General features: G+C 42.0%; 1 protein-coding gene across 2 annotated transcripts in view; it reads right to left on the reverse strand.

Annotated features, from left to right (window-relative positions):
* Positions 1–19306, reverse strand: part of LOC109989759 (kelch-like protein 29) — a 102738-nt gene that overhangs the window by 54216 nt on the left and 29216 nt on the right. For both annotated transcript variants that reach the window (XM_065963750.1, XM_020641623.3), the window contains 2 exons: positions 15569–15865; positions 899–1046 (listed from right to left, as the gene is read on the reverse strand). In XM_065963750.1, coding sequence (XP_065819822.1) covers positions 899–1046; positions 15569–15826 — 406 coding nt within the window. In that variant the 5' untranslated portion in view covers positions 15827–15865. The remainder of the gene's footprint in view (positions 1–898; positions 1047–15568; positions 15866–19306) is intronic.

Here is a 19306-nt window from a genome sequence, read left to right on the forward strand (position 1 = left end):
CTCTGTCCTGTCTCTCCAAGAAAGGCATAAAAAGTCCCAAACTAAATCTGAACGTAATTATTTATAAAAGAAGGTGAACCAACAGAATATCTACTTATCTAAAGACAAACTTTGTTGAACAGACAAAACAGTGAAGTTTCTGTTGAAATATAGTGCTGATTTATTCTGGCACACTTGGCAGAGGAGAACTTTCTGGAAACAGCTCAGCTCAGTGTGGAGAGGAGGGGGCTTTGCAGAAAACACCAGTCCCAGTTAAGAATAGCACACAGACACACACAATATGTAACACGGTGCTAGGATTCTGAGTGTCGTGACAGCGCCCACAGTCGGTGACATCTCACTCTTTTGTGGAGCACTCTGAGCTGCAGTGTGAAAGGGGGGGAGGGGGAGGGGGGCAGGAAATGAAGCCTTACACACAATAATGACATTTCTAAGGCTTCATGGTCAATTCAGCAGGACCCCTTACTGCACAGCAGGAGACTGTGGACACACAGCAGGGGGGGGGGGCAACTACAAAAAGTAAGTTCTGAACTTTACACTCTCCAAACACAACTGCAAAACTTTTCCTCTTGGAAAATGAATCATGGGATATACTTTTATTGTCACGCTGAGGAAACTCAACTCTATGCCCCGTTAAAACCTAGGGTCATTGATTGCCTGTGTGTGCATGTGTGTGTGTGTGTGTGTGTACACATCTGCTCTGTGCAGACGTAGTGATGATGTTAAAGTTGCATCAGTGTACACTCGCATCAGGAGGAAAATGCAGATGTGTGAATGTGTCCATCAGAGAGAGTGTGTGTGTGTGTGTGTGTGTGTGTGTGTGTGTGTGTGTGTGTGTGTGTGTGTGTGTGTGTGTGTCTGTGTGTGTGTCTGTGTGTGTATGTGTAAGATCCATTACCGCTGGGCTCGTTGTCTCGATGCTGCTTGGCAGGCGGCTCATCTGTATCCCAAGGTGTGAGCTGGTTAATGGGCGTCTGTCCCCACCTCACCCCTGGAGCCAGCAGCAGTCCTGGGCTCTGATTGTCCCCAGGAGACACACCTGAGACCTGCAGAGCATAAAAACATCCCAGGTTAAACAACATTAGAATTAAAACGAACAACTCCACAACTCCTGACATTAAGATCCAAAACAGTTCAGCAAATCAATTACCCAAAATCTTTGGTTAAAACGCGGTATTTTGTTGCTTGAATTAAAAACCAATCAATAAAACAGTTTTTGTTTTTTCAGGACTTAAAGTGAAATTTAATGATGGAGCATGGCATAGACTTAGTAGTTAGTGAGTTGTGATAACAGCCTTTACAAAACACGGAAAAGGGACAAAACAATCTATCTCAACAGCCTCAGGAGTCTTTGAAGAAAGACTGACATTTCTCCCTTTAACTAAAAATAACATTTCTGTGGCTTCATTCAGATGGCTGTGAATATAACCGTTTGCAAAGAATTGAACAATTTGTTCACTTTAGTAAGATAATACAATTCTGAACAAAAACACCACTAATAGAGTAAATAGTAAGAAGTGATTTTGCAGGGTTAAAAGACATGAAACGTGGGATTCCAAAATAGAAAATTTCAAGCTAGACGACAATCAGTGTGTACGGGGTTTGAGACCATGCAACCTCTAAAAATCAAACACAGCCTTTCTCAGCACCGTATCTGTAATGTTTCATTCTGTAGGGGAGAAATGTTCTCATGAGACCGCAGGCTGATGAAAAAAACAGGGTCAATCACCCTCTGGACCTTTGGCAATTTTCTCCTCTCCCTCTCTGCAGCTTGGACGCTTTGGTCTAACAAGCAGATGGGGAGAGGGCAGAGCTCAGCTTTAGCCTGCCCCCTGAGTTCATAGAAAGACCTGGTCCCCAAGCCCCTCCTCACTGCTCCTGGCTGTTAGTTGAAAAATAAGAAACAAAGTGAAGGGTTGAAGGGAAAGCGCAGGCCTTAAAAGAAGGAATACACAGGGCGCTGGTGGCGCAGTGGTTAGTGCGCGCGCCCCATGTGTGCAGGCTGTCGTCTCAAGCGGGCGGCCCAGGTTCACTTCCCGCCTGTGGCCTCTTTCCCATTGTTAATCTCAACAAATGTCATTAAAACTACTGCAGGACAAAATGAGATAGCAGTGTGCAGGTCAGTGCCATACGGGTGGATTATTTTCTGCTCTGAGTTTCAGTGAAAATAACAGACTGCAGGTATAGAGGAGGTTTACTGCTCTGGTATTTCATTCAGCTAGTAATCAGGCCTGTGATGTGTAACCTGATAGGCTGATCAGTTCATCAATACCAAACTGATGGAGTAGGGTTTCTGGCAGTGGACTGTTGGCGCTGCGATTATGGCTGTAATTTAAATGCATCTGAGAAGCAGAATTCATCTAAAAAGTAGGTAGCTATCTCTGGAGAAATGCATAGATTTGCATAATGTTTGTAATAACATGAGCTACTGCAGCAACATATTGCAATACTGTGTGCAACTGAAGAATAATTTCACGTTGATATTCCACACCATTAACTGATCGCGAAAGGAAAACTGTATGTGCAAGCGAGAAAGATTAATTCAACTTGGACAGAACGGCTTTTTTCGCTTTAGCCAGACATGGACAGATACAGAGAATGTGGCTGACATGTGGAGGCTGATGGAAGTAATGGCTGTCTTTGACAAATAAAGAATACGTATAGCAGCAATGTGCAAGTCTGAGAAAGCTCATAACATCCCTCTGCACTAATCCAAGTTAGTCATAAACTTGAAATATTCACTTCCATATGAAGCTCTGCGAGTTACAATCCAGGCAATATCAATGTGATAAATTCCAGCCATTACTGCAGTGGTCGACTGTTCATTAAAGTTTCACTTAAAACTGAAAATATCAAACAAAGCCAATCCTTCCAGAATCCAACATTAAACGCTGGCCCCCGGCACTACACGAGCCCCTGATGGGTACACATGTTACTAATGCAACACAGAAAAAGAGATACGGATACAGACTATGATTTCAAGCCTTGGGCCAAAAGACTGAAGGGGGAGCAGACTTCACTTCCACTAAGACGCTCCTACGTCCCGGCAGGATCCTCACTCGATGCAAACACATACTCGAGGAAAACAGAAGCATGATCACAGGGGTGAGGCCGACAGATCTCATGAGAGCCATCAGGTAAGCAGCCTTTCCCTCCCAGTCGTGTCTCACCCATCCATTGTTTTGTCTTTTGACTTGATTGAAACTGTAACAGCTGGAAGCTATACAGCCATGTGAACATGTTTTATATGAGGGACTAAGCAGCGGTAGTAAGGCTTAAAGAGGCTCACTTGCACTTGGAGAAGAGCTGTGGTGACTTCTTTATGTCATGGTAACACCTCCCAAAGGGGCGTGTTAGCTGCCATGTTAGCCTCGGTTAACTCTGGCCGGGACAGTGAGAGACAGAGGTCTCCAACAGGCCATGACCCTTCCTGATATTTGGCGATTGTTTGGAGAGTAAAACTTCCTCCACCTGGCACAGCAGCAGCCTCTGTAAAGCTTGTCGGTCTTTTAAATTGAGGACAAGTAGCAAACTGTGGAGTTGTGTGCAAATGGGAGCAGTAATAAATGACTGTGCAAACAACCATTGAGCTCTAAAGAATTTTTTTTGTTCGCTTGATTATAACCTCACACCTCCACATATGAATTGCATTCCTCCCCTACCCACCCTGTAACTGCTTATGGGATGTGATGTGAGGGCAGGAGATGTTGCTCCTGAGAGGTATTCACTCTGCATGTATTGAGAGTTTTAATTAAATTTGGTAGCCCTAACGTGCGATAAGAACAATTAGATATCAGCAGATCACCTTTAGAGTTTGTCTCCATCTGCCTTTAGATCAAATTGATGTATGTGAGACGGACAAATTCAGAGGGAAAAGACAGAGTAACTCAAACGAGACACTTTTAGGTCTAAAGCAGGTTTTTTGAAACTATACATAAATTATAAAACTGACAGATCAAATTGGAAGTTAAATGGAGGTGACTATCCCAACAGAGCATCATATTATTTTCTCTGGCCAATGAGAGACAAGAAACAGTCCTGAAGGACAAAATCTATAAACATAACAAAGTTGTGACAAATGTTACTGAGAATACGGGCCGCATGGAGGCCCAGAAAATGTACTAAGCTGCTTCACTATGAGTGCACTGCGAGTAGATACATCAGCTCCACTCAGGTGAACTCTGGACATTGAAATGAAGCTGCCATTTGGCTGCAGAGTGCTGATCATCTTTCACTGCAGCTCCTAAAAATAGCAGTATTAAGTTTAGTACAGCAGAATCTGCACTACAGCTCTGTCAGATCAAACCCCCCTTATGACTCACGCAAGGTTTATAATTACCAGTGTGCCCACAGGACTCTTACTATCCGTTATTTTTGCAGCCTTTTTACTAACTACACAGAATTTCTTTTGTAATAGGAGTAAAATGCACGTAAATAGTGGACTTTCAAGAATAGTGGACATTGAAAGCTAGAAAGTGCTCAAAGTGTAAATGCAGGTTTTTGTTAATGACACTATTCAGTAGATATGAATGTCTGCCTGAGACTTAACCAGCCAGAGCAGAAGTTCACCTGAACCGTGCACAAACAGCCACAAGAGTTACCTGTGACAGAGCTCCAACCTTTGAGGTTTCAGTGTTGGAGCTCCAGCTCTGCTCCCCCAGGGTTTGATAGGAGACTGAAAGACTGGTTTATCCCACAAGATGAAGCGGTCAGTGCGGCTCGGAGCTCCTGTGAGCACATGGGGGGAGTCCACACAGCGCTCTGCTTGGGGTAAGATATACACTGGAGAGACACGCTGGGGTCATTAGACACAGAAGAGTCTTAAAGGAAGTGAGAAATAACCATGAACTACAACGCAGCAGGTGGACAAACAGAACTATGCTTGAATTTTAAAAGGTTTTTTTGCTAGTCTGTTTGGAGCCGTCTTTCAAACTGCCCTCTGAGCGCCTCTTGATTTTGGTCTACAGTTGTTGGTTTTTCAGATGCTAATGCTTTTCTATACAGATGACAAAAGTGATTTCATGGTCCACATCTCGTGTCCAAAGTGAAATTTGAAGATAAAAAACTAGATTATTTATAAGGATTAGTTGATGGCTCTGTGCTTTTTATTTGTTTTGAACCTGCACACCATGGTTTAAAAAGAAAGTTATTGTTTTCCAAAAAAAAGGTCAATACTGAGTTACAAATACCATCTTCAGAAATATTATTAAGGATGGTTTAGCAATGACTTCTGAAATCACAGAAAGAAGAAAACAAATCCAATGTAAGAGCTGTAAAAACATGTTTTGTTCATAAAGAGGCCCGGTCTACACTGAAAGATTCAAAGAGGTTAAATCAATGTAGTGTTGATCGTAAATGTTCAACACAATTTTGAATGTCGAGTTCAGAGAGACATTTATATAAAAGTAAGCTTCCACACCAGGCATGGCTCTACGGGTGAGCCTCATGGGCCTAGGCCAACCCAACCTGTGCAAGTGGCCCACCCTATGTGGTTAGGAGAAAAACATTCCTTACTTAATTATACTTTTATTTACTCTTATTTGACATTTGAATGCAATTAAAAACCTAAATACACTTCCTCCTTTTAAAATGAATACATTGTAATGATGCTGCGGTCATGTTTGAGGTCTTGACCAATCAAATCATGCCATTTTATGCCTCCCATGCAGGCTAGGAGAATCTGCGAGGGCGCTCACTTTGCTAAGCAGTTGTTGATGGGACATAAAGGACTACAAGTGAAGAACATGAGCTCAACTTTACTCAGATAAAACTCAATTTGTAAAGGATTTATGTCCACCTTCCTCTCAGCAATCTTATCCACATCGACTGCCACTGCTTCTAGTTAGAGAATAATGTCTATTTTAATAACGTTTTTTTATTAAACAGAAGTTAAATTGTGTTAAAGTGTTCTAAAAATAATGAGGTATTGGTCATTTCCATCTATAGCAAAAACTAAACAGGATTTTTAGTTTTACAGATTGTGAGTATGACATTGTAAGAGCAGCATGCTTTACTTGCATGTGTCATTTAATATATGAGTATTCAGCATGTGAACAAAAGGAAGTCTCTACATCATTTTTCAGAGAAAGATGAAGTTCTTTTTTTTTAATTAAAGGAGCCAGCTTTAGAGACTCCTTTCTTGCAAACAGATTCCCCTTACACAACCCTGCACACTTGTTATAGACAGCTCAACCCTGCAGACTATTTCAGACTATAGCTGCTGAACCTGGGCAGACCCTTTGCTAAAATATCTGGATGAGGAGAGTAAATATCTCCATATTTGCAAAAATATTCTCTTTAACATTTTAAGAGCTTTATTTAAGAATAAACCTGTTGGTAACTTTCCAGATCAATTCAGCTGGTCAAAGTGATACTGCTGGAAATAAATGACATTCTCTGGCAAAAAAAAACAAACTTTATTTGACTGAACAATAATTTGAATACACAGTCATGCTCTGATTTCCCAGAGAAATTGTCAACTGAACAACAGAGAGTCTGCTGCACTGCATTAATAATATCCCAAACAATAAGAGAACACAGTGTTCTCTTCAAAGACCAGGCCTCATAATGAGATATACAGTGTGCATGCAGAGGACACTGCTTGTGAAACATTCACAATCTCCTGGCAGTGGCCGAACTTCAGTAAGAGCCATTAGGCTCGTTTAAATGAGGTAGTTAAGCTGATGAAAAGAAGCTGTATATATTGAGCGCAGAAACTAGAGGAAGGGCTCCCTGTTCCTCATTGGTATGAAATCCTGTCTTAAGTACTCCATAAATCTGCCTGAACTGGACCAGGGTGAGACATTAAGGGAGGTCAAAAGTCACAGACTACAGACAGTTTCCAACATCCTGTGTCATGGTCTAATAAACTTTAATACCAGCGGCAACAGCAACATCAACAGCTCATAATGTTGATAATACAGCCATTGGGACGCTTTGGTTGGAGAGTTTATTACTCTCCTTAAAGTTGAAATCTTTAAATCTAAGGTGACTCATCAGAGGAGAAGAAATGTTTGCTCTCAACATTTCAGCACTCTGGCAAACACGATAACAGTTAAATACTGAATCCATGTTTCCCACACATAAACAATACCTGGACGGGCCTCCCAGGTGTATTTATGGCCGCCGAAGTATATTTCCTACCTGATTTATTTTGTATTTATTCATTAAATTGCTGTGTGCACTAGATAGAGAGAGAGAGAATGCAGGGGAGATAATGAAGGTGTGGATGAGGACCTCACTGAGCGCACATTTTTAGCCCTCTAACTGGTCAAAGCCCTTCCTATACATGGCAGAATTCACCTTTTTCACAGTTACACACGGTTGGCAGAAGCCGTGAGGAACAGTACATAGCTGGGGCGCTGGTGGTCGAGTGGGGCCTTGTGTACAGAGACTGTAGATCTCGAAACAGGGAGCCTAGGTTTAGTGGGTTCCTGCATGTCATTCCCCACTCTCTCTTGCCCAATTCCCAACCCTATCCACTGTCCTGTCTCTCCAATTAAAAATAAAAAAAAGGAATAAAATACATTTTTAAAATAAAGGAATACTTGTGACTTATGGACTGCAGAAAACTGCCAATCCACCTATAAGAAGACAAGCCCCACTGAGCTGCAGCCACCTACACAACAAGTGGAAGGCAATGCAACAATAGCTACCCATTGCAGTAACAATAGTCATTTGTGCGTGGCAGATGGGTTTGAAGGGAACAGCGTTAAGTACAGGTATAAAATTACCACAAAGATGACGTGTGATCCAATCACTCAGATCACTTTGCTTTTGTGGTTTGGGACAAAGTGAGGATGGTCAAAGCAGATTAGAAAGGGATGAGTGTAAGACAGGAGGGACAGAATGATTAATGCAAGCAAATCCAGGATAAAAACAAGAGAGCGAGAGAGAGAGAGAGAGGCCTATTGTTCAACATTTATTGACACATCTTCAGTGAGCCGCCTAAACATGCTGAGAAGTGACAACAGTCATTCGGTTTAGAGACAAATCCTAGCTTAAGTGCTGATCTGGGATTTTGACTGATTAAATATGCTGTTCCTTTTGTTGCCCCAGTCTGATGAATCAGTCAACGCTGATACAGATGTGACCAGGAAGTGATCACACCCCACCTCTTTGTTTGTCATCAAAGCGGATCCTCTTTTCCTGTATCGCCTCATTTTTTTGGCCGAGCACTGAGACTGAGAAGGAGCTCACCAAACATTCATAGAAAAAGGATCTGCAGATGAGCTTGATGAATAATTAATAACTTGTGTCTTTGTGAGTTGTAGAAATGATAACATGATCATGTTTTGCTTTGCGGGGTTTAAATCTGCTTCACACTTGAAGGTTTTTTTTTTTTCTCCTTTTTGCCCGTTTGCCACAGCTGGGTGCAGCGCCAGTAAAAAACTTGCTTGCGGTAAAAAAAACAACCTTGAATGAGGTCCCTGGCCTTCCAGCTTGGTTATCTGTGATGATCTGAATAGTGTGAGCTGCTTGAAAAGAGCCATTCCCCCTCTGGCACATCACTGATTTAGCAGGAAAATATGCAGGTCACACACCAAGAGATTTTTGGTCGCTCTGTACAAGGCTCTGTACAAATTGACAAGATTTGAATAAGAGCAGCCGTAGCATTTAGTCTTCTCCATGTTTTCTCTTCATCCCACCCAAAATATTGAGCAAGGGGCCGTTCGTCTGAAAGATGAAACATAAAAAACAGCTCTTTAATTGGTAAAGAAAACTCAACCTAAAGCTTTGAGGGGCATGATCATTTTAAAACACAGAGAACACTTTAACTGTGTGCCACAGTCATAACAAAGTCTGATGTTAAAACTCAAACAGAAATGAAAGGAAAACATGGACATGCCTTTTATTCTTGAGCTAATCTGGAGAATTTTAATACGATCTTTTGCCGAGAAGTGATTTGCTTTTGGTTTTTGGTTCAGCTGTGCTCTCTTTTATGTTGTCATGACTTTAAGTCGAGAGCAGTTCCAGCCTTGAAGAGATGAGGGGCGAGGAGTCAAGCGTCATCTGTGAACCGTCGATGTCCTGGAACAGCTGTCTGAAGCATTGCAACACGCAGCTGCTTCATTCCCCGTATTATATCTCTGCCACTCATAGCCGACCAAACCAATTTCACCAGAGCCCATTCAGAGGGAGGCGACGCTGAAACAGGAATGAGGAACTATATGCTTCGACAGAGATGAGAAGTTGAAAGGCTGTTTTTTTTTTAAATTGGCAGAGAGGTTTCCAAAAAATGTGTCTTTCATCAGAAGAGCTGCTGCAGATAGAAGAATAAATCCTGATTCTCCAACATGTCCCCGAGCAAAAGGTAGAAAGAGAAGAGCGAGCATCACAGATGAATCTGCACTTTGTGAACACTACGATGTTTGTGTGGTGACATCCAACACATCAGTTGGTGCTCAGTCAGAGACCAGCCAGATAGTAATCCATGTGTAAAGCTTGGAGAGCAGATGTACGGTATTAGATGACAACTATCTTCCAGGTCTTTCAATATTAAACACTATTACATCGTCATGTGACATAAATAGAGAAGGGGATCACATCTTGTCTTTCAGAGTATAAAGAGGTTTTAACCAAACATCCATTGACTGCTTATTAGATCAAGACATCAGGCTGACAGATAGACGACCAATAATAAGGTGTGACTGCTCGCTCGCATGCCCCTTCTGGACTTCTATAAATCCCAAGGTAACCTGAAAGCCCACCACAAAGCCAAGAACCTGAAAGATCTCCTAATTTCAGACTTTCTGTGTCTGTTTATCTCTTCAAAGATGTTTCAAATCCAGCTCAGATGTTTAGAGCATAGAAAGAGAAAATACAAGACTTGGCCAGGTTTGAAGAATTGTGACGGCAAAGACAGGTGGTTGGATCTGTGAATCCATTGTTGGAACAAAAGGTCAACCGGGATCCAAATCCCGACAGAGAAGACAAGAAAGAGAGACACAGGAGGAGCCAGGAGGGGACACAGAGGTTACGAAACATGTTGAGCATCCTGTCACAAAGAGATCGACAACACAAAGATAACAATAACCCGGAGCTTTTCTTTGACCGGTTATCTTCCCACATCTGCTAACTGGCGGCTCTCTGGAGTTTTAATGACAATAAGAGATGACAGCCCCGTGATGGGTGTGATCATTTTGATAATTCTTACAGCTCTGCTTTAACAGTGACGTTTCTGACAGGTTGACAGTGCAGTTGTCATGACTGAGGTCTGTCTATCCGTCTTTGATTAGCAAATAACTGTAGCATATCTCGGTCGGAGTTTGAGTGGAAAGTCTCCCCACATGGTGCTGACACAGCCATAAAAATCACAGCTTAATCCTCACATTGCTACCTTGAGGTCAATCAGATGTTTCTTAATGACTTGATGACTGTCACGGACGCCTGACAGCAGATAAATGTCTACAGTTTGATGATGTTTGTGTTTGTATAAAAAAAGAATAGATGCGACAACAGAAAGGAAACAAGAGGAGCCTGAAATTATAATGATTGGTTCATAAACGATAGGATCACTTTAAATCCAGTATCTGCTCAGACGAGGCATGAATTCCTTGCGTGGAAACAGCAGACACGCTGTTGTCTCAAACGCCACCAGCGCCCCATGTATGGAGGCTGTAGTCCTCCAAGCGGGCGGCCCAGGCTGGAATCTGACCTGTGTCTTTTTTCCTGCATGTCATTCCCCACTCTCTCTCGCTCCTTGATTTCCGACTCCATCCACTGTCCTATCTCTATAATAAAGGCCATAAAAAGCCCCCAACAAAATAAATCCTTAACACTAGAACGACCGGCAGTCTATCACTACTAGAAAGGTCATAGCGGTCATTTTGACTGTTTACGAATTATTTGCATATCATTTCAATCATCAATATCAAATATAAGAATAAATGGATCTGTAATGTTGTGAAAGGTATAATAAACTTCAGCACACAAACATTAAATTCTAATGAATTTGAAATTTTAATAGTTTATCAACAACCACAGAAACAGCAGCCGGCGTTTTTTTGCGAATGGGAATGATCTCTGTATCATTGTCAGATTCAATCTCAGAGCCAGTGTCAGATGAAGTTTCGAGAGACCAGGAGACATCACCTTCCGTATCCGAACCTGCGCCTCCATCAGACTCTGCCTCATCAAGGCTCTGGAGCATGGCTAAAGCCTCTGTGGCAGTCATCCTCCTCCTTTCTGACATTTTGTTCTATCCTGTTCTAAATCAGATTCTAATTTACTCTCTTCTGCCTTTTCAATGTTGATTAATTCAAAAGTATGTCTTCTATTCTTTCTATATGGTTTTAGGCGGGTAAGCTTTCTTTCCTCCTTGGCTCGAGCGTTATAAACAATAGTTGCTAGGCAACAGCAATGCGCACCTTCAAGAGCGGCAAAAAGTAGCGAATACTGAAATGATACACTGGCTATAAAGCATGCAGTCAATATGACCGCTATGGACTTTCAAGGTAGAAATACTCAAAACTCTTTTGTGTTTTGTGTTTTTGATAAAATAACAATAACAATGCTAGAATAAAATATAGACACATTTAGGAAAAGTCATGGTCCTGTAGTTACACAGGTTTTATTTTAGGTAAGTTATTACATTGCAAAATTTAAAAAACAGTCAAAATGACTGCCTTGGTCGTTCTAGTGTTAAGAAGTATAAAGGAGTGGCAGTTTTAATATTGTCATGTTTTATTCTTGAGGGCAGCTTCATTCATAACCACTGAAGGCTGTCTTAATCCAAACTGACAAAACTGACTGGACTTCAGACGCAGAAAGAGCTGACAGGTTTGTGCAACAAAACACTGAAAGTCAGATGAAGAGACACTTGACTCAGCTACAGAAAGCTTTCAGGTTAACACAGAGGTGTATGGGTAATAAATGAAGCTATGAAAGATGAACTATTTCCAATTCATTTGTTTGGCTGACTCGTCAGGGAAAAGTCGTGAGAGTTGACATTTTCTGACATCTTCACTGTGTGGATAAATGAAACACAGTAAGGCTGTGATAGGATGACAACACATACATCAGTATCTAATAATTCAAACTGGAAAACTGTTTACCCCGCTGATCTTCACAGGATGATAGAAGAGGCTTTATTATTTACGTAACAATTTAAGATAACATTTCAGGTACAACAAATAAAATATATGTTGGCAGATACAACAGCTTTCTTTAAAATATTCTTTATTATATTATCAGACTGGATGACTCATCAGTTTGTGTTCGTCAGTGAAAAGCTATAAAAATCTGTTATTTTAAGCGGGGAGGAAATATTTTTGTATGTTTCGTTTTTTCCGGTTGTCTTCATAATGCAGCAGAAGTGCTGTGTCTGTCTTTGGAAATTGTCATCCTGCGTTGACAATAAACGACCTGTCCTGATTTTAGTTTCACCCTTTTAACCTCAACCTCAATAAAAGGATTGAGTGGTATCAGACTCTGCTTCGGGTGTGTTCATTACCGAGCTCCCTGACATCAGAGCGATGCTGACAAAGAGAGGGGTGATTTATGAGACGTCAAAGGCTGTGCAGGTCAATTACAAAATAAATGCTGAAACAACAGTGATGCTCACCAGAGGTAATGCACAGTTATAGCTCAGTGTCTATCCAATTGAGTTGAGTTGCCTTGAAAACTTTGGATATTTAAAACCTGACAATATTTATTTTATTAGAATTCGTTTGTCTGTAAGCTACACAAATGTCTCTGTAAGGGGTGTAACAGTGTGTGTAATCGTCTGTGAAGAGAAATAAAGCAGTCACAAAGGGCAGTATCCACACCCCAGTCCAGGTGGTGGAAATGCTCTTAACTGTTTGGTCAGTGAGCTTGTCCGCCTGACTCTGCTCTTAGAGCGGTGAAAAACAGTGTGACATTTTTTTTTCCAAAAATATGAGAATTGCTAGTTCTCTGCAGAAATGCAAACTCGGTGTAATTTGTCAGAAAAACCTTTTTACTACAAGTGCAGCACAGAGAGAACTTGTTACAGTTGTTCTCTGAAGACAGTTAGACTCACTTTGTTTTAAATTCAATCACATTGTCCTGTAAAACAGAAGGAAGCCACCATGTGATAGGACATCGAAAGGCAGTCAGGAAATCATTGATTCAAAGACAGGATGTTCAACATTTCTGCTCTCTGCTAAAGATTTGTTTTGTCAAAATTCCCTTAAAACTGAGATTCCATTTTTGATGTTCTCTGTGAATAAAACTCACCGAGCTGTTCAAGTTCTAGCATCCAGAGAAGATGCACTTGCAGAATGATGGCAGAACTAGATAGCAAACCTGCAGACTGTAATATTGAAACATGTAGGAACTGTTGATGACGCAGGAGAACCTAAGCTTCTGACCTGCTCAGTGCTTTGATATCATTGGAGCATTAAGGGGGGCAAGATCACGCTAAGGACCCACAGTACGCCATTGAACCCCCATTTTGCCCCAAAACCTAAAGTGATGAAAAGGTTTCTATTGGTCTAAATCACACATAGGTTTCAATCTTTTGAAACCTGCAGGTCTGCAGATCCGCTCTGTCGTTATTGGTCAGTTGGTCAGCACGCGTCTCGGAAATTTCAACATGAGCTGCTGGGCTTGCCACAACCAGCCAATGGACTTAGATCAGTGATCTCACACTGACAATGATGTCACACTGACAAATTTTTATCGAGGGGGGCTAGAACCGAGCATTACATGCAGCTAATGCTACAGCTAACAGGAGGACGTAGGAGAAGCCGCGTTTCCGCGGACTTTGAATTTTATGCACATAGATGTGCCTAAACATGCACAGGACACTTGGAAAACACACTACAGAGCATATACAACCAGAAAAAGCATAATATGGAACACACGCGTGCACGCACACACGCACACAGTCCTGTACGTGTCTAGCTGTCGGACTCTGCCTTCACTTTATAAAGAGAGATTCTCTGAACAGCGGAGATCAATAAAGGCATGTCAGCTTTTTAGTGCAGCCATGGGCAGAGCAGACACACAGACCACAGAGGGAGAGCCGCATTCGTCAATCAGACTCTTTGTGACCCCCAATAGCTTTGATCAGAGATCACAGAGAGTGAGAGAGCGAGTGAGGACATCAGACAGCGAGGAGGTACTCAAGATCTCCGTTTCATTTCCAGGGAAGCTTGACTGTTAAACTCTGGGTGTTTCCCCTTTTAAATGGTCTGGGTTGCATTGAAAGGTAAATCCCTGAGGACAGCTAACAGAAGGGAATCCGAGGAAGGCTCTATTATATCTGCTTCTTATATGCACACACATTACCGCATAAGACAAGTGTGTGCTCACATACAAGGCAATGCACCTAATTGCTGTGGCAGCCATTGACTGATGACAATGGCCTCAGTGGAATTTTGGACAGTCTTTGTTTGAGTGTGAAATTATGCAGCGATTCAAATGGAGGGGCCGACGCGGTGCCAGAGCAGATTTACTGTGTTTGTGGTCAGTGTATTCAGCAGGGTATCTAATGATGTGCACTTACAGGCTAAACTAGCAGAGCTTTGTTTACTTCTGCTCTGAGAGCACAGACCCCATCGAGAGTGAGAAGGAGCCGGGGAGAGAAAAAAAAGCCTGTATGAATCAGCTGAAGTTCACATTAAAGCAAATGATCTGATAGTGAGGATAAGTGTGAAGAGAAAGATGAATGGTATCCATGGAAACAAAACATGGAGAGGCTGAAATGTCTGACTGTGAGCTATTCTCCCAGCGAGGGGATGTGGAACGCAAACTGTGCGGCTCTTGACTGTACTGTTCAGTCATTTGCATGCTGCCGTTTTCAGAAGCTATAAAGTATGAAGTAAAAGTAATCTTTTAATAGTTATAGACTACATCGATGCCACACTGAAGTGTACGTTGACTTTGGGTGTCTTAGTTACATTTTAAGTTTGGATTCAGAGTATTTTTTAATACTCATAAGATGTTAACTCTTACAAAAAGAAGACCCTATACCAAAACGTTAGAGGGCCATCGTTTATGGTTTGAATCTTTTGTAATTTATTGATGCGATCTTTTGTATCAAACATCATACTCACTCATTGAGCGGATGACAATGGAATCTTTCATGCATAAAGCAGTTTGAAAGGTGATAATTGCAGCCAAGGAGAAAAATACCTTGGTTAAGTGCATCACAGGAACTCAGGGCTTCAAAGAGGATGTGTTCCAATTTTCAAGACGAGATCTACATCTGTCACTTCTGACAGCAGTACGCACCTGGGCCTCTGTCGGTGTCATTTATATAATAAAAGAAGAAAATTACCAAAGAAGAAAAGGCAGGACCGGCCTGCTGATTGGCACAGTGAGAGTGCAGAGAGATAGAGAGAGAGAACAGAGAGGAGTTGAGAAAGTTGAACTATGAAGAAGTGTCAGTGAGCTGGATTGTGCAGAAACATTTGAGAGAGTGAAAGAAAAGGAAGTGAAAGCCTGAACAGCATGGACAAAGTGGTAGATTATCTCTAGTTTGTGTGTTTTCACAGATTTAAAAGCTGAAACAGGGAGAGACAAAGAAAAGAAAAAAAACTTGAGAGAACAAGAGGTTTCCATGACGACTCGGACTGAAGCAGGTGTTGCTGAATCTTACCTTGGCCGAGGCCGCTGCTTTGATGCTTCGGTTGACCGCTATGTCGTTGCTCGATGTCGTCACGGCGACTGTAACAGGAATGGGCAGGAGGGAGGGGATGACCGGGAGGGGGAGAAGCCCTGGTCGGTTGTTGCCGTTGACGATGGCAGAGGAGCAGCTGTGATTGGCTCCTCCATTGTGGAGGCCAGAAGGACGGATGTCTCTCCGCTCCCAGGGTCCCCGGATGTCTCTGTCAAAGTGGTGGTGGTTGCGTGACATCACTTCCTCTTACTCTCAGAGGAAACAACAAGGACAGGCCTGCATGAAATGAAAAGAATAAATGGAGAGTCATTTACTTCACTGTGAGTTTGCAAATGAAGGTAGGGTTTCAAATATAAAAAGAGACTGCATAAAGCTGGGAACAAGTGATTTAAGAATAGTACGTGTTGACATTGAGGTGTAAATGCTCAAAGCATCTGCTCTTAATACACCTGGCATGAACACACTGCTGCTCATTTACTGGCTTTAATTCATTTTCTCACAGTCATTAACGAGATAGAAAAATCAGTGCTACTTAGCAGGTGTATGAAAACACCATCAGTGCTAAAACCATGAGCAAATCATCAAGCATGTGCAAAGCAGCTGGGCGAGCAACAAACATATGAACACTCAGACAGGTTTTCCTGAGGACAGTGCAGCAGTATCATGATCCTGCTGTCCAATCTGAATAATCCAAACTCCTGCAGTTACAGCCCATCTCGTATCTAATGGCTGCTTTATTCAATCAGACCGCCCTTGAAGTGCATACGAGGGTTCTACCCGTTTTCCTTCAGGGGAAGCTGTGATGGGCAAAGAGGCAGCAATAAGCTGAAAAACATCAGTATGTGGTATGGAGCGATTGTGTAGCATGAGCAGTGTATCACTCTTTATTATATCATAAATCAAAGCGCTGCAGGATCTGAGCAGTGAAATCTTCATCACTGATGGGATTGTAGCACATTGTACTCCTTTTTCACCAAAGGAACGTTATGCTTCCCGAGCCCCCCATGCAAAATCCCGAAGTCTGTGAGGAGAGAGTGTCAGCAGCCGTCGGTCTTTTTCTGCATTGTGGGGTCTGTTACGCTGCCTCACAGAGGAGCAGATGCTTTAAAATGACCAAATGTAGGTGTGTGTTTTTACGAAAACAGCCCTGAGGATGTATGCAGCTAATGTGAATGCAGGATTAAACAAGATATTTGTGCAAACCTCTATCATAGTATGTGATGGTCTTGTGATGTCATCGTTTTTCTTCATGCATTAAATTCTCTCTCATACAAGCGCTTCTCTGTTGAGATACAGCCAGCTGATAAGGACAGAGCCAGATTGATTTCTTGCTTACATAATAATGTCTCTCTTTCCAGAAAAAAAACATTTCAAGAGCCTCATATTTTACAAAAGAAAACACTTGTATTATCTCTGATTATATACTGGCGACAGTAAGAGAGAAACAGGTTGCACGTTCAACAGAACAATGGCAGATTTAGTGCCAGGTAATCATTTTCGCATCACCTCAGCTGAGAAATAAGGATGCAGCCGGACAATTTCTTCACAGAGAAAAACAGGGAACAATTGACAAAAAACATGAGGCAAGATTATCTCCACAAGAGTTAGACTTGAGCACAGAGTGTTTTTGATTATTCACAATACAGAAACATTTTATTCAATGTGTTTTGAATGTCCAGTTGGTACATGCCAGTGTGCGTTGGCTGTGCCACATAGTTCAGACAGTTTTGTGACTGACTGTGGGTCCTAGTGTAAACAGGCTGGTGTCATCTCATGTTTTAAAATGATTTAGATCCAGCTTCTTCCTGTAATACAGAGTGTAAATATAGGCTGTTTTAAAAAAGTTCAAACAATCAATTAATGTTTTTAGACAGAGTCTCTTACATTACCATACTTTTATCAATCACTTACCCAAGGAGCACTTTCACAATCTTGGCACAGCATCTCAATATGTGCAATATCTTTAAAGGGATTTTCTGTCACTCTTACGCTGTAAAGTGCTGTATAGCTAAATGCTTACATTACATCTCTGCAGAACTAGTGTCACTGGGACAGAAATCCCACTACATTCATGGTCCTCTGTACACAGACGGATTTTTTTTAAAACTCAAAATACTTTCACAACTAAATGTTGTGAAACTCCTTTTACAAAATCTGTATTTTGTGTGTGTATGGATTGTATTGGGTACTTAGGGAGTAAAAGGAGAAAATTGAGTGTGTATCCATGTGTGGGTGTACAACGATGTCTGAATAATTGGAAGGCCAGTTATAGTTGAAATCATCATGACCTCATTGCTATCACCATGGAGATGCATGACCTGAGCGCACATCAGGGGTCTTCATTAACTTCAGTGCTTAAGAAACAGCCAAGCAATTAGACAAAATAAAAAAAGGTATCCGGTGGAGACTTGATATGCACACCCTAAAGATCAGCATCTGTCACTATGAGGCGGCACGCAGCATGTTGAGTGTGTGTGCGTGACAGGATTGTGTTGACAAAGCCATGTGGGAATAAGCAGGGAGCCGCCTGTAGACGTGAGGAAAGAGGGAGTGTAACAGATGGACAGAACGTGGCAGCGACGGAGAGACAGCTTGACAGTACAAGCAAGAAAAGAAAATGAGATTTAACAGCGCTAAAGTGTGTGTGTGCGTTGCCTGAAATAGGTAGATCATCGTTCAGGAATAGGATCGGTGTGATGTGCGTCTTATTTCTGTTCTAGGGTGTGAGGTTTGCATTGCCAACACATTCTGCCCTGTGTTTAACACCCCCCATGCTATTCCACTGACTACAGATACTCCCAGAGAGGAAGGGATCCATTTCCAATCTCTAGTAGTGTTTACTTCTGTTGACCCAACCAGCTTTCATCGCACCCACACAATCAGCCCCCTGCTTCGCTCACCAGTCTGTGTTAATGATCAAATCGCCTATCAGCAAGTCTGGATGGTACAAACAAGGGTCGGGGGGGGTGGGGGGGGGGAGTTGGCATCAAGTAACTCTTAACAGGGACATGATATTTGTGTAACTAGGCAGCTCTGTGGGATAGAAAATAGCAGAGACTGTACAGGAACAACTAGGAGCCACGCACACCAGAGTGTCAGGCTTTGTAAGACTTAGGGAAATGATTATCTTTGGGAATAAGAAGCTGAGATGATTGCAGCTACCTGCTAGCAGCCTAGCATGGAAACAAACAAGCCTAATGTTGGGATTGATTATCATTAGGAGGTCCAATTAACCCCTGTGGTTTGAGGAGAATTAGCGCTGTGTCACAATTCTTGCATGTTATTCGTGATCTGAGAGGTAAATAGTCTTACTTCACTGAAACAGTGATAACGTGAAGACAAAAAGCTGAACCACTCATCAGTCGTTGTGTGCAGATGTCGCACTTATCTAAATCCTACTCCATATCTCATCTGCCTATTAGGATTCCCACTGAGGCTTCAGAGGAGATGATTGTGAGAGATGGCACTTGGTACATTTATCTGACACCTTGATGGATGAAAACACAGCCGGGTGACACGCACGCACTGCCTCATTTTACCAGAGAGACACTTCCTGATCATCTGCTCTTTGATAAAGCGTTTCAGCAAAGGCCAAATCATTCACAAAGGATTTTTAAAAAGGATAACATTTATAAGTAGGCAGGAGGAGAACTGAAATGAAAGTGAGATTAAGGATTACTTTTTTTTCCCCACAGATTAAAAATACAGAATATAAAT

The sequence above is a fragment of the Labrus bergylta genome, chromosome 15, assembly GCF_963930695.1.
Source record: "Labrus bergylta chromosome 15, fLabBer1.1, whole genome shotgun sequence".
Lineage (NCBI taxonomy): Eukaryota > Metazoa > Chordata > Actinopteri > Labriformes > Labridae > Labrus > Labrus bergylta.